The sequence below is a fragment of the Mangifera indica genome, chromosome 2 (genome assembly GCF_011075055.1).
Source record: "Mangifera indica cultivar Alphonso chromosome 2, CATAS_Mindica_2.1, whole genome shotgun sequence".
Taxonomy (NCBI): Eukaryota; Viridiplantae; Streptophyta; class Magnoliopsida; order Sapindales; family Anacardiaceae; genus Mangifera; species Mangifera indica.
In genome coordinates this window covers 10287971-10315539 of record NC_058138.1, presented here as the reverse complement: position 1 = coordinate 10315539, position 27569 = coordinate 10287971, and the positions used below count along the sequence as shown (strand labels likewise).

General features: G+C 32.0%; 1 protein-coding gene across 12 annotated transcripts in view; it reads right to left on the bottom strand.

Moving 5' to 3' along the window:
* Positions 1-27245, bottom strand: part of LOC123208309 — a 33995-nt gene extending 6750 nt beyond the window's left edge. The window contains exons 1-20 of one of the 12 annotated variants that reach the window (XM_044625734.1): positions 27067-27244; positions 26817-26895; positions 26505-26581; positions 26179-26279; positions 25954-26038; positions 25786-25863; positions 25615-25674; positions 25384-25488; positions 23522-23632; positions 20995-21036; positions 17835-17897; positions 17548-17717; positions 12659-12792; positions 12480-12586; positions 12335-12377; positions 12156-12247; positions 11570-11618; positions 10859-10929; positions 7548-7664; positions 6959-7044 (exon numbers count right to left, since the gene is read on the bottom strand). In XM_044625734.1, the coding sequence (XP_044481669.1) occupies positions 6959-7044; positions 7548-7664; positions 10859-10929; positions 11570-11618; positions 12156-12247; positions 12335-12377; positions 12480-12586; positions 12659-12792; positions 17548-17717; positions 17835-17897; positions 20995-21036; positions 23522-23632; positions 25384-25488; positions 25615-25674; positions 25786-25863; positions 25954-26038; positions 26179-26243 (1478 nt within the window). In that variant the 5' untranslated portion in view covers positions 26244-26279; positions 26505-26581; positions 26817-26895; positions 27067-27244. Of the gene's footprint in view, positions 1-6958; positions 7045-7547; positions 7665-10858; positions 10930-11569; positions 11619-12155; positions 12248-12334; positions 12378-12479; positions 12587-12658; positions 12793-17547; positions 17718-17834; positions 17898-20994; positions 21037-23521; positions 23633-25383; positions 25489-25614; positions 25675-25785; positions 25864-25953; positions 26039-26178; positions 26364-26504; positions 26582-26816; positions 26919-27066 lie in introns of those variants that run through there. The other 11 variants (XM_044625731.1, XM_044625732.1, XM_044625739.1 and 8 more) reach the window with 11 other exon arrangements.
* Between the last annotated feature and the right edge of the window lie 324 nt (positions 27246-27569).

Here is a 27569-nt window from a genome sequence, read left to right as displayed (position 1 = left end):
GCGAAAATCTCAAAAAGCCCTAGAGCACTGATACCATGTAATGAAATATGAGATAAAAAAAATTCTGAATTTTTTCTTCTAATCTTTAAATTGATATTACATAGCATTATAAAATAGATTACAAGAGAAAAATAGAAAACTAAATCACTCCTAAATCTGGAAAACTGTTTAATCCCTCCATTCAAGGGATCTTAAATTAAACCTCCTAATCTAACTAAATCCCTTCATTTAAGGGATTTCAAATTAAACTTCCTAATCCATTTACAACTCATTTATAACTCAACACATATTAAAATGAGTAAAGTTGATGAATGGGCGAAAGAAGAGACATACAGTCAAGAATCAGACTAAAAAATAAGTCAAGAAGAAAAGATAGCAAGGGAAGAACTCTGGACCATATTTCACTAATCAACTTTAATGTTTTCCAAGAAATACAAGATGTATTTATAGGCTTAACAAAATAAATCATAAAACATAAATTCTAATTAGACTAAATCTATTCCTACTACACCAATACTCTTCCATTAGAAAGAACTCGACTTCTAGCAAGTTAATTAGAGGAAAGGCTTAATCCAACAAAAGCTTCAAATGAACAAGATGACACCACAACCAACCTTGCGTAGGCATAGGATAAAATCAACCTACATGGCAAAATTAAAATCATATAGCTTAGGCATAGAGAGCAATCTTGATGCAACGCTAACTCTAGTAGGATCTATGAACAATATGAATGAATCCACAAAATTGCTTTGAACTGGCAAAATCTCAACGTTTTCTGTTTTGTCCTCTTGCTTGGCTTCCATTTTATTATGACCCACATCATCTTCTAGACAAACTCTTGTACCATTTGAACTTCAAACTTTAAGGGGCGTTTGGTTCAAGTTATCAAAGATTATCTTAGTAATCTATCTTTTCTTCCCTTGTTTGGTTTGTCAGTAATAAAATATTACAGTAATCTTCTATTACCAATATTGACGTAGCAGGTAATATAGGTGGTAATCTGATTACCACCTTCACCTTAGGTATTTAAAGATTACCAAGATAATCTTGATTTTATTATAATTATATTATTATTTATTAATTTTTTGAGATAAAAATAAATTTATTTTTAATTAATATGACAAATAATATAATAAATATTTAAAAATAATTATATTCAAAGGCATTTAAGTAAAATAATTTACTAGTAATCTTTTATTACCTTTAACCAAACACAATAATTATTTATACTTATCAAATTTTATCAAACATAGTAATCATTTATACTCAGTAATCTATCTTCAAGGTAATCTGTCCATTTTGGTAATAAAACATTATCCAAACCAAACGCCCCCTTAGAGTAATATTATATACAATAGCTTCTCAACTTTAAGAGGACTAGAGAATTAACCACTTATATAATCATCTATAGATTACTTGCCAAATGATAAATTGTTGGCTAACAAGCTTAGTCAACTGTTGAAAAAGGCAATTATTGTTAACAAAATTGGGTGATCATTTTTCTCCCAAGGTAGTCAAGCAGTTACTACTATATTACTATCTCACATCCTAAACTAGCATATTATAAGTGACTTCTAATGTTGCATTGATGTAGGAGAAACAGGATTAGTTTTTAGGATTAGACTTTTTAGAATTCATGTTTCACTAGGATTTGTTATGTGAAGGCCCTAAATCCATCTTGTCTTCCTGGGAAACGTTAAACTTTATTAATAGAATATTATTGAGTTGTTTTCCCTGATACCATTTTTCCTTTTTATTTCTCCTCATAACCTATCTGTTCTTCTCTAATTCTTTTTCACTGTCTAGTAGATTCTTGACTATTTATCTTTATATACTTCTTCCCCCTCCAATTTTGTATAAGAGCAAGTTCTGACCTGTTTCTTTAAAGCTTTGGAACCAAAACCCTAGTCACAAAATCAAAGAAAAGCAAGGCAAACAACTCTCAAGGATATTTTATTAATCAGCTTGATGTGGACTGAACTAAAAGAAGAAGAGGATGAAGATAGAGCAAAACCAAAGAATGAAATATCCTGAATCAAGAAAGAGCGTAAATAGAAGACATAGAGAGATAAATAGAGAAGTAAAATTGATTTTATTTCCTTCCCCCATATAAATTTTGTATAAGGGCAAGTTCTGATCTGTTTCTTTAAAGCTTCAGCACCAAAATCCTAGACACAAAATCATAGGAAAGATAGCAAGGCAAACTAACTCTTAACGATATTTATTAATCAACATGATGTGTACTGAACTAAAAGAAGAAGATGACGAATACAAACAGAGAAACCAAAGAAAGAAATGATAAAAGTTGAATGGTAAATTGATCCTATTATTCTTTAGGAATAATGTCAAGTTGTATACAATTGAAAATAGAACATAGAATAGAAACTGGGAACTAACTTATTAACTTTCCTACTGAAAAATAGAAAACAAATAAAGGAATCTAAACTGAATAATAAAATTGCACCTAAATCCTTAACAAAATAGTAAGAATTTACAGTTTCTTAGATAAGAGGAAACATTTTGCTCCATTTACAGTCTTAGTAAAAATATCTCCCAGTTGTTCTCCATCTTCACGTCATATAGAAATCAAATTTTGCTGAATTTTCTGACGGACAAAATGGCAATCAATTTCGATATACTTTGTTCGTTCATGAAACACAGGATTAGAAGCAATGTGAAGAGTTGCTTGGTCATCACACAACAATTGCGCTAATAATGAGATCTAAAAACCAACTTCAATCAAAAGTTGATATATCTACATTATTTCACACACAAATTGTGTCATAATTCTATATTGTGATTTTGCACTAGATAGGGACACAACATTTTTTTCTTACTCTTCTAAGATACCAAATTCCCTCAAACAAAGACACAGTAGCCAATAGTAGATCTTCTATCTATCTTGGAACTTGGTCAGTCAGCATCAGAGAAACATTCAATGTATATATGTCCATGATTCTTATACAGTATGCCACGTCCAAGGGCTCCCTTTAAGTAGCATAGGATCTATTTTAAAGCTGCCCAATGATCAACTGTTGTAGAAGACATGAATTGACTTACAACTCTGACAAAATATGCAAAATTAGGACAAGTCATTGTAAGATAATTCAACTTTCCCACCAGTCTTCTATATTTCTTAGGATCATCAAATAATCCACCACCTTTTGTAAGATGCAAATTAGAAATCATCAGTGCACGACATGGTTTAACTCTCAATTTTCCTGTCTCAGTCAATAAGTCGAGTACATATTTCCTTTGGGATAAGAAGATGCATCTCTTGCTCCTCATCACTGTAATACCAACAAATATTTTAATACTCCCGAATTTTTTGTTTGAAACTGCATGTGAAGAAACAATTTAAAAGATGAAATTCCCATAGCATCACTCCCAGTAATAACAATGTTATCAACATACACAACTAGAAGAATACTACCAACTTTAGATCGTTTGTAGAAAACTGAATGATCACACTTGCTTTTTACCATGTCAAATTTTTGAACTGTCTGACTAAATTTTTCAAATCAAACACGAAGACTTTGTTTCAAACCATAAAAGAATTTACGAAGCCTACAAACTTTCCCATACTCCCCCTAGGCAATAAACCCAGGTGATTACTCCATATAAACTTCTTCTTAAAGGTCACCATGTAAAAAGGCATTTTTGATGTTTAACTAATGTAAGGGTTAGTCATATGTAGCTGCCAAAGAAATGAATAGACAGACAGATGTCATTTTAGCAATAGGGGAGAAAGTGCCAAAGTAATCCACTCCATAAGTTTGTGCATATCCTTCAGTAACAAGACGCACCTTAAGGCAAGCCACTAATCCATCAAGGTTAACTTCAATAGCAAACACCCATTTGCATCCAATAGCTCTCTTTCCTACAGGTAGGTTTACCAAGTCCCAAGTACCATTATCATCTAGAGCATTCATCTCTTCCACCATAGCATTATGCCAACCTAGATGAGAGAAGGCTTACTAAATAGTTTTGGGAGTAGAAATAGTGTCAGAGAGAGGAAATAAAAGAACAAGTCAAAGAAGATAAGTGATCATAAGAAACAAAAGATGAAATAGGATAAGTGCACTGGCATTTACCTTTCCGAAGAGCAATAGAAACTCAAGATCACTCGAGACTAGATCTGTTAACGAAGAGACCGGTTCAAGACGTGTATCCGAAGGTTGTTGACGTTTGGAGTAAACCTAGGTAATATGTGGCCTAGCAGGTGTAGAATCATCAAGTAGAGAAACCTCTAGAGAACTAGCAGATGGAAACACTTCTAGCGAACTAGAGATGCAACAATATAAACAAGCAAATCATCGTCCTCCCCTTGAGCAAAACAAGTAAGAGAGGTGGAAAAGAAATGAGTGTTCTCCAATAAGATAACATTAGTTTATATAAGATATCAGTTAAGAGTATGACAAAAACACCTACCCTTTCGAAGATGAGAGTAACCAAGAAAGATATATTTAAAGATCTTGCATCTAACTTTGTGACATAGGGATGAATATCATGAACAAAACAAGTACTACCAAATATTCTAGGTCCAATAGGAAGTAAGGCTTTATTTGGAAAGAAAACACTGTAAGGAGGCTGACCTTGAATAGCAGATGAAGGCATGTGATTAATCAAAAAACAAGATGTGGAGACTATATCAACCTAAAATTGTTTATGAACTTGCCTTTAGAATAAGAGAGCTTGAGCTGTCTTATAGAGGTGTCTATTTTTTCCCTCAGCTACACCATTTTGAGATAGTGTAACAGCACAAGAGGATTGATGAAACATGCCATTTTGAAGCATGTATGACTGGAAAAATTCAGAAAAACATTCCTTAGCATTTTCACTTCATAAAGTATGCACAGAAACATTAAATTGTGTTTTTATTTCAACACAAAAGGCACAGACCCCAAACATCTAAATAAACTAATTCAAAAAGAGAACCAGCTCGTTTATTGACTCTAGAACCTAAAGACAGATAATGATGTTTAACAAACTGACACGATTCACACTCTAATGACAGTATATGAGGAAATTGAGGGTATAAAATCTTCAACAAGGGTAGAGAAGGATGTCCTAGCCGACAATGTGCTTTGAATGGAGTTAAGACACTAGAACAAGCAACAGGTCTTGGTATTTGCATGTCAAGGATGTATAGACCTCGAATTCATGTCTTCTACCAATAATCTGCTTTGTCATAAGATCCTTGAATAGACAATGATCAGGAAAAAATGAGACAACAATTAAGAGCTCGAGTGAGCTTACTCACAAAAATGAAATTAAACGAAAATTTCGGTATGCTTAAGACAGATGACAATGAAATTAATGAAGTTGGATTGACAATGCCAGAACCAAGAATATATGATGTTAATCCATTTGCTAAAGTAACACTAGAAAAAAATACATATGACTGGAAGGTAGAAAAAAGACTAGAATTACTTGTCATATGATCTGTGGCACCAGAATCAATGACCCATTTGGATGATGAGGAAACAAGACATGTTTGGTTTACCTGATTCAACAATAGCAGTGAAAGGAGTAGATGAAGGCTTCAGTGATTCTTAGTATTGAGAGAACTTAGCAAATTCATCTACAAAAATCACAATGGTCTCTTCAATTGTAGAGTTCGTGGCTACAATATGTGCTAACTGAGATTTCTAAGTTTGATTCTGCAATATTTTCGTTGGGCTCACGCATAGGGCTTCCAATGACTAGATTTTGGGAACTGGCCGGTCTTCAAGCGGCACTTCTCCCTACATCGGCAGTGAGGTGAAAAAGTCACTCTACAAGGGTGACCTAAGACAACTGCTCACTAGGGCAAGATAAAATCCTACCATAATTAAATCCCTATTATCTACATAATCTACTTTGATATGGTAGTTTACATATTCTATAACAAAATTCATCTTCCTTCAAGTGAGGAAACTCCAGTTTCGTTGGAATTTTTTGTTCAAAATTTTCCACAATGAGATCATCATCTTTTGTTCAAAATTTTCATTTGCACATTGAAAGCTCAACCCTCTTTAAGTTTTTGAGCTCATCAAAGGATTGTTTTAGCACTTGATGAGAGCATTTCTCTGATTCCTACAATGATTCCTCTAAGGCTTCCTGTAACCACTATAACTCTATACAAATAAATGTCTAGCATTGTGTTTCTTTAGCCATGGCAAAGGATCACTACTGTGATACCAATGATGTGGACTAAACTAAAAGAAGAAGAAGATAAAGACAAAGAGCAAAATCAAAGGAAAAAAATCTAGAATCAAAGAGAGGAGATAGTAGACATAGGGAGTAAAACCAATTATATTTCCTTGTAATTTGCACAATATGCATGATTATATAGTAGGCACGCCATTACAGTACTTAACAAACTCTCTCTCCTTTCCATAACAACAAATTCACCTCACCCTTGGTTGTTATACAACTACTATTATAAAAAATATACTACAATTATTATAAAAGCAATTCAACTAATTAGAGGCTAGTATAAAATGCCACTGTTTTTGCCCTTTGAAAATTTTGTCCACAAAACAACTATCACTTCCCACTTATACAAGATGTAATTGTAGGCTAGTCAAAACATATACAGATGAAACATGAATTCTAATAATTCTAATCCTTTAAACTCATCCTATCCCTCCAATATTAGGAGTTCTCTTTATTAAAGACTAATTTGAATTGTACATAAAGTATGAAATGCAGAAAGTTATAGTTGAAATTCAGAAATATTTCAACTCCATATAAGTTAATGGAAGTAAAGCACAAAGTACAAATTACAAGATTAATTTCCTAACATAGTAGATATATGTTGACATCAAGGTTGATGTTATTACCAACTTATAAGAACACATGGGAAAACATACAGAAAGGTATAACAAAAAATTAATGAAAATTTCTTAAAGAAAACACAAAAGATAAAAATTCATTCCATCCCAATTTCAACTTAGAAAAGTAAAACAATTACCGAACATTGTATGTTCTGAAAGGATAAAAAGAACCATCAGAGCATGTTAAAACAAATTGCGTTGAGAGCCCACAAGGTATCTTGATCTGCAACATCAATAAGATAAAAATAATTGTCAGTGTCCACCCTACAAATCATTGAACCTTTTCTATTGAACAAACAAATTTGTCCTCAACTAGTCCTAAAAGTTTGTAAAAATTATACAAAGCATTTTTTATCCCATGAAGATCTGGCCACAAATCTAATGTTTAGGTACTATCTTTTAACTGTCTACATCTTATAGTTCTCAACAATGCAGCACTTTCTAGAAAAAAATAATAACATAACAATATAGAGTATCTTGAATGTCAAAAAGAGGGATAAGTGATATAGACAGCACTTTTGCCCATAACAAAAACTTCATTCACCAACATGATTAATTTAAAGAGCTTTTCAAGTATGATATATCTGCTAATTTTTTAGAGCATTAACATATTATGATATCTGGTTAAAACATGCTGAGTTAATTGAATTGCTACATAATGCACACTTTCAATAAGAAGGAAACATCTTAATTTTCATGCTAGTGCATCAAATCTAAATAGCTCACCGATAAATCCTTCGAAAATTTCTCCTCAATAACCAAAGCTTCTGTGGTATTTATTCTGACTTGGTAACTTGATCGTCTTAATATTAGAGTTGTTGGCTCCCAATTCTCAGAAGAATCCTTTTTTGTATTAAAACACAATATCAATACAGATTAATTACTGGATCAAGTAGATGAATTTGTAATTTTATGTCATAGAGGAAACATCCATCCATAATCATCAATCACTATTCACTATTAGAATAATCATACACAAGATGAAAGGTATAATTTACCGTAAGAATGCCAAGGGGATCAGGAAAAAAATTGGTCATGGTGACTGTATAATTCATTTCCAGGATAGTTTGACAAATAATAAAGTTTAGACAACCAATGAAGGATTATAAGAGCGGACGATCCAAAGGGGAGCACTGTCTACTAACAACTGCAGTAAATTAGCTTCCCAAAAATTGTATAGAAAAACACTGTACTCATGCATCTAAACCCTCCAATAAATTGTGCCAGTCTTATCCAGGTAACAAGAATTCAGTGTCTAACCTTGTCTAGATATATGACATGAATGAAATGCTTATTATTTTTCTAAAAATAGTTTAGAGATCATTTCAACATTTTGATTAGATTTCATTATCCCTTTATAATAGGCTTGTTTTTAGAATTATACTAATTTTACCAGTGTATAAATTGTCATGTTAAGCCTGTTATAGGCTTTGTATTTATGCAGACTATAAAATGTTGGTGATTTCATGAAATACATAGTATTCTCAAAGCCTGCTAGTTTCTATCATTACTATGCACTCATTCTGTCTATTTCTCTGCTTTGCCTAATTCTAATCTTTTCTCCTTCCTTACGTCAAGAAGAGGAGTAAATGACACAAGACCAGAGTGATGGACTTGCAATCTCGTTCACAAGGATGAAAGAGGTTGATCTTGTTCAATAAGACGAGATCAAAACGAAAAAACAATGCTAAACTTGCACAGAATTCTTAAGGAATTAACTCTGAAATTTTATTGAATATTGCTCGAATTAATGATAATTACAAAGACTCATGCCCTATATATAGGACTTTAATATCCTACTTAGACTAGAAAACTATGACTCAATTAGATTAGGATAACACTAAAAGGGTGAAACAAGTTTAACTAGAAATAAAAATTCTATTTATAAGAAACTTGGACTTCAAGACATTGAATTTAATTCAACCTTCTTATTTTTAAGAAACTCTAATTCCTAGACCTTGAATTTTTTTAACTTGAGCTTTCCTAAGTACAAAATCTCCTATAAAAACTCTTTATTTCTTAATTAACTTCAATATAGGAATGTCTCACGAAAAAAGACTTAATAAAATAGGACTTCAACAAAATAGGATCTTGAGACTTTAACAAAATAAGACACTCAATAAAATTGGAATGTTGCTTGGCATATAAGTGTCTAATGCCACATCATTGCCACATAGGATTAGAATTTCTCACGAGTTGGATCATCACAGGCTGGCCACATCTACTCTAATTCCACACCTTTCACCCAACCACTCGCTTGCCTTGGACCTCTGAATGATCACCACGAATTCCTCCAATTGTAAACATGAACTATTTGGTGAAGAGGAAAAGAAGAGCCTTCCCAGGTCTTTCCTCTTAGACCAACGAATTTAGGCAAAATCAGATTCATTGTTTACGACATAGTCGAGGGTCTACTAGCATCAGGTTTTATAATAAAGGGAAGGGGAGAATGATGAAACTGAAACCAAGGCCCATAGAGAAACTAGAATTTATATCTTATCCAAAACATATTATTTCCCTTTTAAAAGTTCCCACTTCTTTATTACTAAATCATACATAGTATATTGAAAGCCTAAAATTTCTATAGGGTCTGAACTTTCTTTCCTCTCCCAAAGCAACATGTAGTCCTCAACCACATCTTTGTAGTTTTTAGGAGAGTTGACAATTTTTAACACAACCTGCTAACCCACACGACACAAAAAATATCAGGGTAGGGTTGAGTTTTTTGACACGAAATTTATTTCAGATTAACCCGACACAACTTAAAATTAAATTGGATAGTGTTAAAGTTTACACGAAAGCAGCCTAACAGGATCCAAATCGACACAAATGTTTTGGAAAAATATTACTTTAATAGATTGCATATAATTGTATTTTTATATAATCATAATTACGTATATTATTATTTATTTTTATTTAAATATTTTATTTTATTATTAAATAGTAAGAATTTGATTTGGTCAGTCATATTATAGACGTGTTTTTAAAAGTCTTACTCAAATTATAATTACATGTTATATCTGTATGATAAAAATTTTAAATTTTTATAGATTGCATAAAGTTGTGTCTTTGTTTAATTATAATCGCTCATATTATTTTTTTTTTTTATTTAAATATTTGTTTTATTATTAAATAATAAAAATTTGATTTGATTAGTCAGATTATTTATAAGTTTTAAAAGTCTTAATACGTAAATTTTTAAACAATTTGTCAATAAAACAAAATGTTATATTGTGTGTTTCATTAAAATAGGTTTGAATAATTTAATGAAAAAATTAAAACAATAAAAACACTTTTGAAAGTGAAAACAAAAATAATTTCAGATCAATCTGAGTGGGTGGAGTCAACTCGAATATTAAAGGGTTAAGTTAAGGTTAAAAATTTTTAACACGATTTTAATTTAGGTCAAATGAGCTGCTACCTAAGAGAAGATAATGACTGTCCGATTACTACTGGATTTCATTAGTGGACGAGGAATTCCCTTTCTCTATCGTTAATAGAGTTACTTAATGGCTATTTCATTTCCAAAGAATTTCTATGTCCCATGCATGGAAGAAAAGAAAGATTTGTGTTTAGTGGGACAAGATCACCGGGAATGGAATACATAAATTCTAAAAATAGAAGTGTGTACCCTTGACTAACTAGAGAAAGGAAATATTGATTTTGTAAAGTGGTAAAGGTATTTACTAGACCCCAAGCAAGAGAACTTAGACCGACATATTGAGGGTCTCTGACACAAAACTCAAACTGATACGATACAAACACGACCCAATAACACAAACTACCAAGTCTAGTTTCTAGGAGTAACCCAACTATTTCTAGCTCCCTTATGAAGATTATTTTACCATAACACACTAAATTATGGAATTAAATATCAGTTTGCTAGATTTCACCAAGCACCATTTCCTCATAAAGAAACATTCTAAGCCAACGCTAAGAGAAAGCTACCACATTCTACCAATTTTGAGGCATTATGATGACTGATATAAGCTCTTTCAATATAAAGAAATAAACGTTAGAAGGAAAAAAAAACGTACCAGCAGTTGAACATTAAATGCAGCTTGACCTTGAGAGATATGTGTGTTGATCTCTCTCTGCATATCAGGGTCTGCAAAATAGTTTGATCAAAGCACTATGAAAATAACAGAAATTTACAGGCACAAACGCTATAGATACAGAACAAATAATATTAAATGTACTACCAACAAATGATTAGTTACATCATATCAACAAAACTTGTTGAATTTTGAATTAAATCAGTATGACAGGGAACAGGTGACAGATTTATTTCTATGCCAATCATTTTCATTGAGTTGTTCAAGACAGAGACCTACTAGGTAAACAAATGTATAATCCCCAACATTGACAACGACAAAATACTGAGCGGTATGGTAACAGTCCCACCAAAATTATTTGAAAAATGCAAGAAACAATTATGAAGTCATATATGACTACAATACAAGCCTGCATAATGGGAGTATCAAGGAATTGTCTACTGCAAAAATTGTAACATTTTTACCATTTCGAAGACCAGTTAACTTTATTGAAATTAGAGATTTAGTGAAGTGCCAAAAAAAATTATTTCCATTTTTTGTAAAATGTAAAACATATAAGAAAATGACATAGTGCTTGATGCTTCACTAAAAAGAGAATCCTGTGGTTTATATAGAAATCTTAATATTGTTGATCACTACACTGAGAGAATTTATAAGAATCTTTAAGTTTAAAGAATATCTATATGCACTTACCACACGTTATTTTGTTCTGCTCATTAGCAAAAAGCCTCACAATTTCCCCCTGGCAATGTCAACCATCATAATAAAAATAATCAGGAAAATATATTCATCAATAAGAGCCTCAAAAGGACACACAATATTCAGTCTGTCAATCATCCCAGACATCATCTGTGGCCTATTTTAATAGAATTAATCTCAACCACCATCAGATCTTAAGGCTGTCTCAGTTCCAGATGAATGTGAAAATTCAAACACCTGGACCTATATTTATATTGTTATCTAATTTATAGCAACTGAAAGAAGTTTATATTGTGACATCCAGATCCTAATTAACTAAGAATTGAATTCTTTTTTTATTTTTTGGGAAAAAAAAGACCTCTGATTTGTAATTTGAAATAAATATAATTGTAGGATTGCTTAAAGCTAGTTCATTTAAGAGGGCTATATTATCTCATATACTGCTGATTGCAACAGTAGAAATTATCTACATTCATATAAAAACCACCTTTTACATCAGCTGACAACATTACGCATTGTTTTCCTGTACCCCTGAAAAAAAAAGTTATTATTTAAAAGAATCATGATTCTATATATATACCTGGTGACCTTGATCATCCATGGGTATGCACTCAACAGCAATCAGTTTATCAACATCATCAGCTGTGACAACATATTCTGGATTTGTGGCTCCTGAACCAGTAATATAAAATTTGAAAGATAAATCAAAATAATTTACTAAGAAGCACAACACAAGTCAAAACTGATTTCAATGCTTACCCTCAATGTACTGCCTGGTGCCATCCTGAAGATGACGAACCCACTAAAACACAGAATATTAAAACTAAAAGGGTTATTATTCCATTATGTAAAACAACTGCTTCACATGACAATTTTTTCAAGTGTTAACTTCAAAGAACTTCACCTGAAACATACATAGAGTGGTTCCCCGTACAGGATATCCACATCCAAGAAGTTTTTCTCCAGGTATGGCTTCACCAATAATCTGAAAACCGTCAATTCCAGGTCCCTCTGCATTGCAATGAGCAATATTAGATTCTGCCACAGGTAAAAGAATCTAATTTACAGATAAGCATCCATCACCTTCCGAAACAGAGGAATAAATCTCATCATTTGCACCGTGCGAATGAAACAAGACATTACCTGCCATTTCTCCTGGAATCTTTCCCGAAACAACTTTATCTAATGTACTACTAGGAATGACGTTGACACCTTGTCTGTAAGATAAAGATTCATAGATTGTCAGCAGTTGTACGTTATCACATAAAAAGTCTTCATTATGTAAAATAATTTTTAGCTTACAACAATAGATTTTAAGAAAAACACCTTGCATTATGTTATATGCATAAACATGCTATGTTATTAAAACAATAGTACAGTAGATAAGTTAGAAAGTATAAAGGAAGAGAAGGTATTAGGAAATTAGTAAGCCTACTCAGAGCCTATGAGTACTCTTCAAAAGCAATAGCACCTGCTACAATTATCTGTAAATTTATCCATATTAAAACTCCAAAGTGATAAACAACATTATGATACAAAAAACCATAGAAAGCATTGTTATAAAAGGACTGACTGGGCCAATCGACCTGTGAATCTGCCAATCTGAAATGATAATCTTTTGGTTGGAACCTAGACAAATCAACTCATAACAGATGACAGATGAAAAACAGTGGGAAAGTGCAAAAATTCAGATCAGGTTTCTTGATCCTCACAATCACAAATATCTCAATTTCCTAGTTTTCCAAATATCTCAATTTCCTAATTTTTCAAAGATGATTTCATGTTCTTAGCTAGGATATCCTGTAAATATAGTTAATAGGAATTGTCTCATACTCCAGGAGTTAAATCTTATATAATTCTCATGCACTGAAATACAATTTCCGTTAGCTTATATGGGATCTGAGCAAAGATCCTAAGGCCAAAATCTTGTCCATGTGTTGGAAAAAATTGTCGAAGAAGCTTTTGAAAAGCAAAAAACCATCGAAAAAGTCAACTGTTGTCTATCCACAATTCTATCAAAACCTAAGCTGCTTTTTCGTACTGTCGCCACTTATCATCACTATGTTTAAAGCTTCTTCGGGGTTTACTACTGTCAATGAAATCCACAATTCTATCAAATTCTAAGCTGCTTTTTGGTATCGTCCCACTTATCATCGCTATGTTTAAAGCTTCTTCGGGGTTTACTACTGTCAATGAAATCGAGTCAAGTCATTTTAGCAAAGAACAGATTGATCAATTTTTGAAACTTCTAAAATCCAATCTGACATCCGGAACTCCTAATTGTTCACTGCTCATACCAGTAGAATCCTTTTGCTTTATCTACTACCACAAATTCCACTCCCTAGAGCTTCTGATTGCATGACTAGTTTGTCCAATTTGTTTCATTCTTACTCTCCTTGTTCAGTTACTGAAAAATTTTTAACGAAAACCTAGAGATCTACTTGAAGTAGTTAGGGCTACTATGTTTTCAGTGCATGTTCCAAAATCTCCTTGGGGAGAAACAATTTTAACATCTTATTTGATAAACTAAATTTCGGACTCAATTAATCAACCTGAAAATATTTTTTCCAACCTATCAACTATACTCAGATTTACCTTTTAAGAGTTTACGAATGTACATGCTTTGTCTACATTCCCCATATTTTCGTTCAAAACTAGATCCCAAAGCTGGAAAAGGTGTTTTTACTGGGTATGCTCCTAATAAAAAGGCTATAAGTGTTTTGATCTTGTAATGAAGAAGATTCATGTAAGTATTGATGTGTCCTTCATGAAAAAAAAAAAAAAACTTTTTTCAACAAAAATCATCTTCAGGGGGAGCATATGGTAAAAGAAGATAATTTTTTATAATATTCTTGTCATCAATCTACTCTGATAAACAAGAACAAGACATTGATGCTGAAAATAATGCAAATATGGAGACTCTTAATCAATAGGTACCAAACATTGATGTATCTAAAACAGGAGGAGAACCACTACAAAAGGATTAGCAAATGCCAAACTCTGAGTTTTTTGTTTATACAAAGAGAAGGTTTTATAAGGATACTATTGATCCATCTATTCCTCTAATAACTAGTCAATCTTAGAATTCGAGGGATGATGCACCAAATACTCAAGTTAATTATAAACTTATTACTACATCCAAGTCTCTAAACTTTGACATGCCTAATTTAGATCTTCCCATTGCCATTAGATAAAGAGAGAGATCATGTTCTAGTCATCATATTCCAAAATATTTGTCACATCAAAATAGTCAAATAAACATAGAACCTTTCTTTCAAAAATCTCCAACTTATTTGTGCCTAGAACAATTCAAGAAGCACTAGGTGATAGGACCTAAATGTTAGCAATCAAATAAAGGATTAATGTTCTTCGAAAAAATGAAACCTGGGAGATTGTTAACTTACCAAGAGATAAGACCATAGTATGATGTAAGCAAGTCTTTACCGTAAAATGTAAGGTAGATGACAACACTAAGAGGAACAAGGAAAAGCTCGTGACTAACAGATTTACCCAAACCTATGAGATACTATTAGGAGACATTCACCCCTATTGCACAAATAAACTCAATAAGAGTGCTTCTCCCCTTAGAAGTAAATTAAAATTGGTCATTATATTAACTTTTAAAAAATGCTTTCTTGGATGAAGATCTGAAAAAAGAGGTGTTCATGAATCTCCCACCTGGCTTTAAAGAAGACCTAGGAGTAGACAAGGTATGTAGATTGAAAATATCCTTGTGCGGTCTTTGAAATTGAAAGGTTTGGAACAAACTAGCAAAACCAAGCTATGGTTACTCCCAAAACCAAGCTGATACACAATATTCTATGAACACTCCGGATTCGGTAAGAATGTTGTTCTAACTATGCACGTGGATGGTAAAATATTGACAAGGAGTGATACCATTAAAATTGAAGATTCGAAGAGCAAACTGGCAGGTGAACTTGAAATTAAAGAATTGGGAGCTCTAACAAGAGGGTTGGGCAAGAAACAAATTGACAACCTAGTTAGCAAGCTTTCCATGGAAGATATCTTCAAGCCAACTTGAGGGAGAGTGTGGAAATGATAAAACTTTAGATTGGGATTCCTAATTCTCACAATCTCAAATATTTCAATTCTTAATTTTCCAGATATCTCAAATATCTTAATTTCCTAATTTTTTAGAGATTTTTTCTTGTCCTTAGCTAGGATATCTTGTGAAGTAGTAAATATGAATTGTTTAATATTCTGTGAGTTAAAATGTGGTTCCTTAAATAAAAGATCTTCTTCCTCATAAGAATAAGCTAATTCTCATGTAATTTTCATATAGTAAAATACAATTTCTTTTAGCTTATGACTTTTCAATATAGATTATGCACATTTGATTTAACATTTGGACATCCTTGCCTCATCAACATCCAGGCTGGATTTGTAGAATAATGTCAGCATGCTCATGACCATCAATTCAAATTATTTAAGTACTATGGAAAGACATTCTCCATCGACAAAATATGAATACGATAACATCTAAACAGTATTTCTCACATTTTTTTTAACATTGTTTCAAGTTTAAATTTCCGTTGTCAACAAATTTTTAGAGGCTGATGTTTATAATGTCATACAGAAGTATTGAATATTATTGTGCTATAGGATACCAAAGTATTTATTTCCTTTTGCCAGGAAAGACTGATACTCTATTTAAAAAAGAAGTAAAAAAGAATGTACAAGTTGTCCACAGAAAATTATTGACTACTGTTGTTTAATTAATACAATTACGCAACTGAATAAAAAACTTTAAATATCATTGTTTAATGTGTCATTGTGCAAATGAATAGCAAAATCAAGGTTGCCCAAGATTTGGCCATTTTTTTAATGGTTATACAACACTATGAGAAAATTTTCACATTTCTGCTCTTCTAGACATTGATAAGAAGAAAAATTCAAAGGGATTTTCATTTCACTTATTCAGAGAGATTGGGCAACTATCATGTCTTAATTTTCTTGTATAGCATTTGTAATCTTTCTAATTTCTAAGTAGATCGGAATTTTAATTAAAGTCTGCAACATCTGCATACATAGATCTAAATTATGTTTGTTTTTCCTTTTTAAATCTAAATATAAGAAGTTAATTTTGCCTATTTTCACAATCAAAAAAATCTAAAAACAGATACTTCATGTACACCCTTATACATGTTAATTGTTATACGCATTTGAATTTTATATAACAAACATTTAGAAATCAAATATTCAACAGTTTAAAGATAAATAACATTGGAAAAAAAACTAAAAACAAAATTGTTTGAATACTATAAAGAAAGAAAAGATATAATGTTAATTACTTTGAATTAAGAAGTTGGGAAAACATTTATAATAATATCAAATGTATTCTATTCTATTAAATATAAGGGCTAGAGTAGAATTATATTGGTTAGACATTGTTTAAATTAAATGGAGAATTTTATATGGCACCCTTGAGGTTTAATCAAATATGAAATCATGAAATAATGACTTTCGGTTTATGGGATAAAATATATTGCTACAGAGGTGGTCTTTTATACCAAGCCAACATCTTTTGCATGTTTGACACTAAGGCATACCTCGGGGTGGTTTGTCAAATCCTCTACAACTGAGAATTGATTCGCAATTGGATTCAAATAAATCTGATAATAGGTGATCAACCAAAAAAAATAATCATTAAATAGAGCAGAATAAAATTCTAAATGGTTCGTTTTCAGTTGGATTCAGACTTCAAAAGTAATAAAAAAACAACCCCTCAGTCTGTTTAAGGAAGCTTTTATAGATTAGTTGTATCTTTTACTTTTGTCTTCTATCGAGTGAACTTCTAATCTACAGCTGCGAATGTTATTTCTTTTAACAAAATATTTTTTCTAACAATATTATAAAACAAAATAAAAATAAATAACAGATGAACAATGAAATTATGACGATACAAAAAAAACAATAAAACTGCAATATGAAACAAAAGAAATAAAGCCAACCGGTTCGTATTGAATGAGAAACCACTCGAATTATCGAATGGCTGCTGCATCTGATTATTGAGCATCAACTTTTCCATTTCTGCATGACCATTGTCATTATAGTTTCTCGGCATATTGTCAGTTGATTCATTACGCACATCTGCATAGGGATTATAAGGAGAAAAGCCATGCTGATCTTGCAAAAAAGGAAAACTAAATATTAAAAAAATATATATTTATTATTAAGGGGAAAGTATTGTGAAAATATCATATGAAGGCATGCACTGTTGTAAAGAAAGCAACAGTACCATATCAAGCGATCCAGGTGCATCATGAGTTCCTGCCACTAATGTCAACTCTCTAGTTCTATCCTGTGATAAATGCATCAATACCATACCACTGAATTAATAGTTATATTATATTTCCATGTACAGATTGAGCTTATCATTGAAGCCAGACATCCATCTTGCAATGGGAAATCAAAAACTTTGGTAAAACCAAGAGTTGGGAAAAAACAATGTGGTAGAAAGAAATAGTGTTGAAACTAAGTTTAAATCAGTTGCTCATGGGATATGTGCAAGGATGTGGATCAAAAAGTTATTGGAAGAAATAAAGGTATGTGACTCTAATCCTATGAAAGTGCATTGTGACAATAAAGTTGTCATATCCATCGCCCACAACTCAATGCTTCACGATAAAACAAAACACGTGGAAATTGACAAACACTTTATCAAAGAAAAACTTGATAACAAGCTGATATGTATGTCTTACATCCTAACTAGCAATCAAATTGTTAATATGCTCGCAAAAGGGACTGCATAGAAAGGCAATTTGACAAGCTGACGAGCAAGCTAGCCATGGAAGATTTCTTTAGGCCAACTTAAGCGGAAGTGTGGAAAATCAAAAAGATTCAACAATTAATGATACTGATTACTAGCGAATAAATTTTCTTTTATTTTGTTTCTAAATAAAACCAAGTCAACTCTTATGTTTTTAGGAAACTAAATATGTAAAGTTGTACATAGTTATTAGCTTCCGATAATATTGTTTTTTTCTCTTTTTTAATTTTTTGTATTTCTCCATAAAAGGACAATGATGTATACATTTTTATCAAAGAGACTAATAAAAATAAGTCTTCTCTTCAATTTACAGCATCGTTCAAGACTTGTTGGGTGACCAATATTCTCATGAGGGGTATTCAAGAAGAAATGGTAACCTATTGTATAAGAGACAAGTGGTTCTTCCAAAAAATTCAACATATATTCCCCAATTTTTTGATAAGTTTCACTTATTACCTTACAAGGGCCACCCAGATTTTACTAGACTTACAAAAAAGTAGCCTTGGTCTTGTTTTAGGAGGCGATGAAAGCAGATGTTCGAAGGTCTGTGGCTAAATGTGAGGTCTATCAACATGTTAAATATGACGCTACTTCATTGGCAAGATCACTTCAGTCTCTTTCGATACCACCTAGAGTTTGGGAGGATATCTCGTTGGATTTCATATTGGGGTTGCCTAAGGTGGCATGTGTGGACACCACCTTTGTTGTTATTGATGGGTTGACCAAGTACGATAATTTTATTGTACTTCGACACCCATTTACGACTAAAGATGTGGATGGGATTTTTGTCCAGAAGGTGGCGTGCCTTCATGGCTACCCACGCATATCAATTTCGAACAATGATAGGTTGTTTCTGAGTAATTTTTCAACTAAATTATTAAATTAGCGGGGACCCCTTCGAAATTCAAATCTATTTATCACCCATAAACTGACAATTAAATAAAAGTGATGAATAAGAGTTTAGAAACATACCTTCGGTGTTTTTGTTTACAACAGCCACGATAATGACCAATATGGTTAGCACAGGCAAAGTACTAGAACAATATAGGATGACCCCCTTTAAAGCCGTGAGCGGGAGTAATCTCCCCACAACATTTTGATTAGTGGAGGAGGAATCAAAGGGGAGGAAGTCAATATGCTGGTTAAAGAGAGATGCGATTCTTAATGAACTAAAAGAAAATCTCACAAATGCCCAAGAAAGAATAAGAAGATTTGCAGACAAGGGTAGAAGAGAAAAAAAATTTTGAAGTGGGTGATTGTCTTTCTAAAAATTCAGCCCTATCATTTTCGCTCATCGACCTCATGTCCGAATGAAAAACTTATCCCTATTTTTTTGGACATTATGAGATTTTAGAAAGAGTGGGAACAGTTGCATATAAGTTGTTCCTACCTTTAACAACGAAAATTCACACCGTTTTCCATGTATCTCAATTGAAGAAACAAATAGGTCCAACCATTATTAGTCAACCCTTGCCTGAGTGTTTAGCCGAAAAGGCAAAACTTGAGATCTAACCATTGGAGGTAATGGATTACCATTATTCCTTATTGTGGCAACAATTATCCGACAATGAGAACTCATGGGAATTGTTTACAACTTTTAGGCACCTTTTTTATGATTTTCACTTTGAGGGCAAGGTACCTTTGGCTAGCATAGAAATGTTGGGAATCATATCTATTGTTCCTGCAATAATGAAAAGCAAAGACAAGGCAAGGTGGAAATAAAATAGGGTTATATTTCAAGGACTATGACATCCATAGTAATTTAAGTATGGTTAGTAGGAGGGTGGTAACACTATATGTCTTCTAGGTAAGAGAATAGCCAAGAAAGAAACACTTCATCAAGGCCTTGGGTCCGACTTGGTTTCATCACAAATGTATAAAATGAAGTGCATTCAAATAACTCTTGTTGGAAATTCCCAAAGCCTTTGCAGAAAGAAATATCCTAATTAGACATTCTAAGGATATTTTGAAATTAATTGCTAGAAAAAGCACACTATTTATGAGATATGTTGCTATAAAAACAAACTCTCTCAAGTACTAATTGGGAACTTTCATTTAGTACTTACATTTGGAAGAGCAATGATACTACTTCCAATATCTGCCTATTTTTCTCGACTATACTATTTTGTTGAGATGTGTCTATTAGAATAATAGTTAATCCTTTGATCCCTATTTCGGAATATTCTTCTTTTTGATTAAGTTATATTCTCTTTCCTACAATAATTCCTCCTTAATTTAGAATTTCAATTACATGTGATTTGTTATCATTTCTTTTTATCCTCAATTTAGGTTATATACATTGCAATGTTCTATAAGGTTTTGCACAACAATTAGTTAATTAGATTTTCAAAATGTGACAACAGCTTAGAATTTGATAAACTCCATATCTTACTTTAGTAGTCCCTCTTTATTCTATCTAATTCTCATTAATTTGAAATTTATCCTTCTCTATAATTTTATTAAACCCAATCTTCTCTTTGAAATAATTTTCAACAATGCTAAGTGAAAAATAAGATACTTTTTAGGCCATTGATGTTAAACAAGTATGTGCAAAGAAAGTAATGCATGTATTTATATGATGTATTACAACAAATAAAGGAGGCATGAAAGTTTGAGATAGCGAGCTTACATAAGAACTTCTAATCTTCCATTGCAGTTGATCATGTAGGTGCTGCACACATTTGAGAAAATGAAAGACAAATATGGTTAGATATGATTATATATCAAATTTAAAATGAGTATAGAGTTGTTGCAAAATTAAATAACAAATGTTTTACATGATAAATGTCTCTAGGAATCCCAATCTGTCACTACCAATTCACCTTTCATTTGCAAAATACAGATGTTTCCCAAATTTGTTTGATGTGTTGTCTATTTGTCGATTTATTTTCCTTTTTTTTTTTCCCATCTATTGCTACCTTTGCATTCTACATATCTAGGTGGGAAGACTAAGTAAAGGTAGATTTGAATTGAGCCGAGTTCAAGCTTGGGCTTGCTCAAGTTCAGCTTGGCTCAAAGGAATCAAGCTAGGCTCACCCTCGATGAGTTTTCACAAAATCGAGCTCTTATTGAGCTCAAGCTCAAACCTGGCTTATTAATTATTATTTTTTTTAACTTTATATATTCTAATTAAAAAATAAACATGAAATGAAGTTAAAATGTGATAAGAAATGAAACATTAAGTCTACTTATAATGGGTGGAGTGAGTAGTTGATATTTCTCTCACCTAATGTGGAAAACTAGGAATTTGGTTGATTGTTGATTGATAGAAAGTGGAAGAAGTTGTTGAAAACGCATTTTTCCAATGTGAGACTTTAAAAGGCTTAACATTGTCATTTCTCATCACATTTCAACTTCTTTCCATATTTTCTCATCACATTTCAACTATTTTCCACATTTTCTTTTATTAGAAAACATAAATTTAAAAATAATTTGTCGTATATTAAAAAAAAAAAACCATTTTGTTAGCTTGAGCTCGAGCCATGGCAGTTCAACTTGGACTTGAATGAGCTAAACTGGTAATCGAGCTCGAGCTAGCTCAGCTCAAATCTAACCCTAAGAATAAGAAGGAAAAAAATAAAAGGAAACATAAATTAAAGAGTAAAAAAAGAAAAAATAATCAGGGAGAGAGAGAGGACTAATTAAGATAAAGAATAACATAAATAAGTAAAAACCACAAATAGAATATCTCCCAAAAACTAACGATAATTAGACTCTTAAATAATTATCAAACACAAATTCTATAAATTAGTAAGATAGGTGTTCCGCACAAAGCACATGCTCTAACATAAAGCACACACCAAAAGGCATCAACAATTTCAGTCAAAACTTCAATTTTGACACAACTTGATAGCACAACAAGGCCCTTTTAAGGGTTTAGATACATTTAGGGCATATTTGAATTGTTATGCATGAAATACTCGTAAACACACCCTTAATTTATAAGCGTAAGACACATTCCAAATTTAAGAATACTAAACTGAAAAAGCAACATACTTAAACTTCAAAGAAATAAAAAATATCTAGACAAGCAAAGTTGATAAATAAGTTTCTAATACCACTAATAGAATCTCAAAAGAACTTAAAGTCCTATAAAAAGCGCCAACATAAGAAGTTCCATCCAAGTCACATTTTTGCTTATAACCCAGGGTTGTTTTCATAGAGACTCTTAACTATGTGGTAAATACAATTACCACTGTCCATCTGAAAGTCTTCACAAACCACCTAACCATTAAGGATCTTTTCCCTAAATTGTTATTTGTACTTAATTTTTGTGATTTTATAACAAAAGTAACAATAATAATTAACCATACCTCATGAAATAACCATTAAAGTTAAAAACTCAGGATTAAAATTTGGGGTTCAATATTATAATCTAACATACCCTGCCACGTAGAAACATTGATCCAAGCACACCAAAACAACAAAAACTACTTACAGTAGTTCCATTAAAATAACAACAATTGAACATATATGGCCTCTTACTCAAATTGTCTTCAATACCAAGTTAAGTGACCACTAAAGTTAAAAGCTTAAAAATAGGAATGACTCAACAAAGTAATATTCTTTAGCACACTTCAACAAAAAATCCAAATTAAGTGTCTATGATAAGAATGGATCAATTTTGCACAAACAAACATTACCTTTACTACATCCTTAACCTAGTTACTCTATAATTTTGTAAATAAAGTTGTCATTTGTCGCCTCTAAGAGAGAACATAAAGAAACAATAAAATAAAAAATGATAACATCATATAAAGAATAATAAGAGAGTTTTTGGAGACAAATAAGAAACATTGCCTATTCATAATACACTGTCAAGAAGCATGACAAATATTTGAGATTCTACTACAATAAGTATTAATTATTCCTTGAATAGTCGATTCTCAACGAACCATCTAAGCATCAAGAAAGAACAATGTTACACAAAGGTCACTGTATTTAAACTATAGCATATTCTGCCAAAAGTCCAAGCATTGATGACATGAAAAGCAAAACAATAAGATCAGCTTAGATGTTACACAAAGGACATGTTCATGTAATACCTTTACATGTAATAAGATAAGCTAGGCTCTCCCTCGATGAGTTTTCACAAAATCGATCTTATTGTTTTCTTGATGCTTAGATGTTACACAAAAGACATGTTCATGTAATACCTTGACAGTGTTGGATACAGAAGCAGCAGTTGTTACATGAGGCCAATAACCATATTCTGCCAAAAGTCCAAGCATTGATGACATGAAAACGTATCTCTCATCCTCAATAACCTGGAACATAATGCCATTTACAATGTATCAGTGCATATCTATATACAAACAAAAGACAAGAGACAAAGTGATAGTTCAGTAGCATTAAAAAATAAATAGAATTGATATTTATTCTAGGCCAAGTATTTCAAGACATAACTGAAAAATACATATTGGACTCAGAAACCAGTTCTTCAGAACCTTTTACAAAAATCTATTCTTATACTGACACTGCTTGATTACTCAATGAAATATTTCCATCAGAAACATGCAAGAAATAATCTACCTCATGAGGAAGACATCAAAAGGTGTTTATGTATAAACAAGTTTAACAAATTAATTATTCATGAAACCTAATTTGCAACAGGGCAGAGAGCTCAGAGAATTCTAGGTATGTTGGCTACATTTGTACTTTCTAGCCTAATGATGAACCAGAAACACTGACAGGCTACTCATGAATTATCATTGATATTTTCCTTATTTTTAACACGTCTGGTTATGTGGATAAATGGCTAAAAGTATAGAATATAACAACTTCATGGACACCAACTTACCCTCAACTTAGCAAAAAGGTTATAAAAATATAATTAGGAAGAAAATTTAAAACTTCATATGAAAACACAGATAACGTTCACAAGGTTACATCATTTTTCACTTTTGTCATATATTCTGGGTATGCCTCAAATGCTCCAGTACTCATAATAAGACTAAGCTTAGAAACAAAACAATAAGATCAGCTTCATGCAATTTGTCAAACAAGAGGCAAAAATCTTTGATAAGAATTAAGAAGACAATTTTATTAGATTTTTTTTCTACAGTTAAACAGGAAATACTATAATCAAGAAAGAAGTCCAAAAATGAACCAGTGATCAAATGGGAAAACAGCCATATTCTGTGCATAAAATGGGGTATCTTTAGCCTTTGGACCCAATTTATGAGGCCAAACTATGTCAAATGAGAAAGACTAGATTATGTTTTTAAAGGAAAAATGCTTTAAAGGCAATTGTTGTTGCATTTCCCAAACTTCCTCATAAAGCAACATCCTCTCTCTCCCCTTAGCACCTCAACATAGACAAAAAGGTAAAGTAAAAGTAAATTGATTTATGTATTATCTGATCATTTTGTTCAACAATTTGCCTCATACATTAAAAACTGATACGAGGGGGAACTATTGCAAACCTCGGATTGTACAATTGAAATTCTAAATTTTAATACTGAATATAATGAAGTTTTATTGAATGAAAAGATATTGATTACAATTAAAAAGATAAAATTCGCCAACACTGCCAAGAGATTTTAGCGGTGCTTTGCCGTCCATCATACAATTCTACATTGCAATTAATTCTTAGAAGCTCCCCTTCAAACCTTCCAACATCTTACTATTTATATCAATAGGAATCTAACCCTAATTGGCAATAATTATTTGAATATATATTGGACTCCATATAATATTCCTAATTCTAATGTATATTCCTAATTGTATTCAATAATTTAATAAGTTCCTATTTGAATTCTAATATTCCTAAATTGTTGATTCCAATCCCAATATTCCTGATAAGGTTAAAATCTTGTTTTAATTGCAATATTCCTAAATTACTCACAGGTACAACAAGAACTATCATGAGACATAACAACATAGTTACCATGTCCACATTTAATTTACAAAATTCAAATCTGACCATAAATTAACATCTTTGTTAAAAGTTTCCTAGGTTTCAAGTTTACATAGCAAGCAATTAAAAGCATAAGGACATATAGAACCTACAATTTACCTTTAGATCATGAACCAATTTTAAATTTTCTTCAAGATCTCCTTTCCTCATAACCAATTCATTCAAAGCCGAAGTAATAGCTTCATTCTTCTTCTCATCAATTGCCTACCATTCAAACCATTGCCACTTTAGCCTCCACATCATGCAAATTATGTTTATCAATTCACGTTAAGAACAATACAGGGAGCTGAGGCAAGAAAAAGTATATTATATTTCAAGAGATAGACAAACCATCCTTAACTCTGAGAATTTCCTCTCCAGTGTATACTTCTCATTTAACAACTGCAATTCCTGAAACCATAAAGACAAATACATATCTTTTTATGCTAGAAATATGGGGGAGCATTGACCATAAATTGTCAATATGCTTACAACCAAAGCCATATAGAGAAAAGTTAAAACCTTTACGCAGGCAATAGAAATTTGTTCACGCAAATTTTGGATCTCTTCTTTTTGAGTTGTAGCTCGCAAATAAAGTTCCTACCAGCAAATTTTGTGTAAGTGAACAACAAGCTTCATTGTGATCTTACCACTGAAAATTTTGCATGAAAAATGCGGGAGTAACAATACCATAGCCTCTTGATCTTGATGTAGAATATAATTAAAATTGTCATTTTTCTGCTTCCTTTGAGCAAGATGCATTTCAAAACTATGCCTAATGAACAAAACATAAGATTACTTCAAAACAATAGCAAAGCCACCCAAGATCTAAAATTTTAGAAAAGTGCCAACTTCAGATGCACATGAAAAAAAATCATAAGCAAATTTTTTTGATGAACCTTGTTAAGGCATTACCTTTTTACGAAATCAGAGCCTTCAGTCTGAACTCCATCATTGTTGAAATTTTTGCTAGAAGACATTGCAATGGCAGTGGGAGGTCCTTTTCAAGACAAATTCTAATAGCATGCCAACCAACATGTCCATTATCACTAATGAAATCTTGCATTTGACCTCATTTTAATCTCCTGTTCCTTGTTTCACTTTGAAATGCCAAGTACCAAGAGATTGCATAATCAAATGTTAAGCCAGAATTATTATTTTGAAAATGTGTTCACATAATCAAACCATACTTGACAACATGCATAAGTAACAAAGTAGAGCTCAGAGGAAAGAGAAAACACCTCTAAGAAACAACACTCTTGATAATTTTTAAGGCAGTATCTTCCAAGAATTGAAAACTGAACAAATTAGCAGAGCCCTATAATCATATTGCAATATCAGGCATATAAACTAAAAAGGAAGCCTAAATCTATATTCAATGAGTCTATGCCCCCACATACCCAGCAAAAAATTCAGTCTCAATCTTTCAAAAGTTAAGCATGGTATTCAACGTTTACGATACCCCAGTGAAATTATTTAGGTTTCCATAAAGTAACACTTGAAACCGATGTCGGAATCAATTAGCTTAGGAATAAATGCATTAGAGTACTTACCTCTTTTCAATTTGTGCAATCTACAAGTTCCCGCTTATCAACCGCAAACTGTATGAAGAAATTTGCAACACTCACTATCCTTTTAATGGAAAAATATTTCTTAATGAGGATAGTAAGCAGAACATGTTATCAAATGCGGCGTTTCAGTAATAAAAGCGCATAACAATTTCAAACTTGATGAAACTGGCATATTTATAACTATAATCAGATTATAAATATTGTTAACTTCTAAAAATGAGTATGAATTTACCTGGATTTTCGATGATTCGCGTATCTAATAGCTAATAGATCCGCGAAGACGAGGAAGGGAGAGAGTCCGCTCAAAAAGTCAAGAGTTTAGTCGTTGGGGTTGCTATACAAATCATGTCAAGCTTTTCCCAACTGATATGGGAGATTACTGTTGGGGTTGCTATAAAAATCATGTCAAGCGTTTCCCATTGTTTTTAATTTCACGTTTTTTAATAATTTTTTAAATCAACACTATAATTATTATTTTTAACTAATCAAAAATTAGTTAAATTTTTTATAACGACATTCTTATGCGAGAAAAATAATTAATTTAATCTTATTTTAATTATATTATAGCTTCTTTTTTTCTTTTTTACAATTTTAGTCAATAAAATATTGTTTGTCGAAATTCTCTGTCAATGTAGAACGGAGGAACCACTTCATTTTCCAGACATTTCTTGCCCACCCCTCCTACGCTTGCACATTGTCGTTGGATTTTCCCATGATTTCAGCATGCAGGATTTT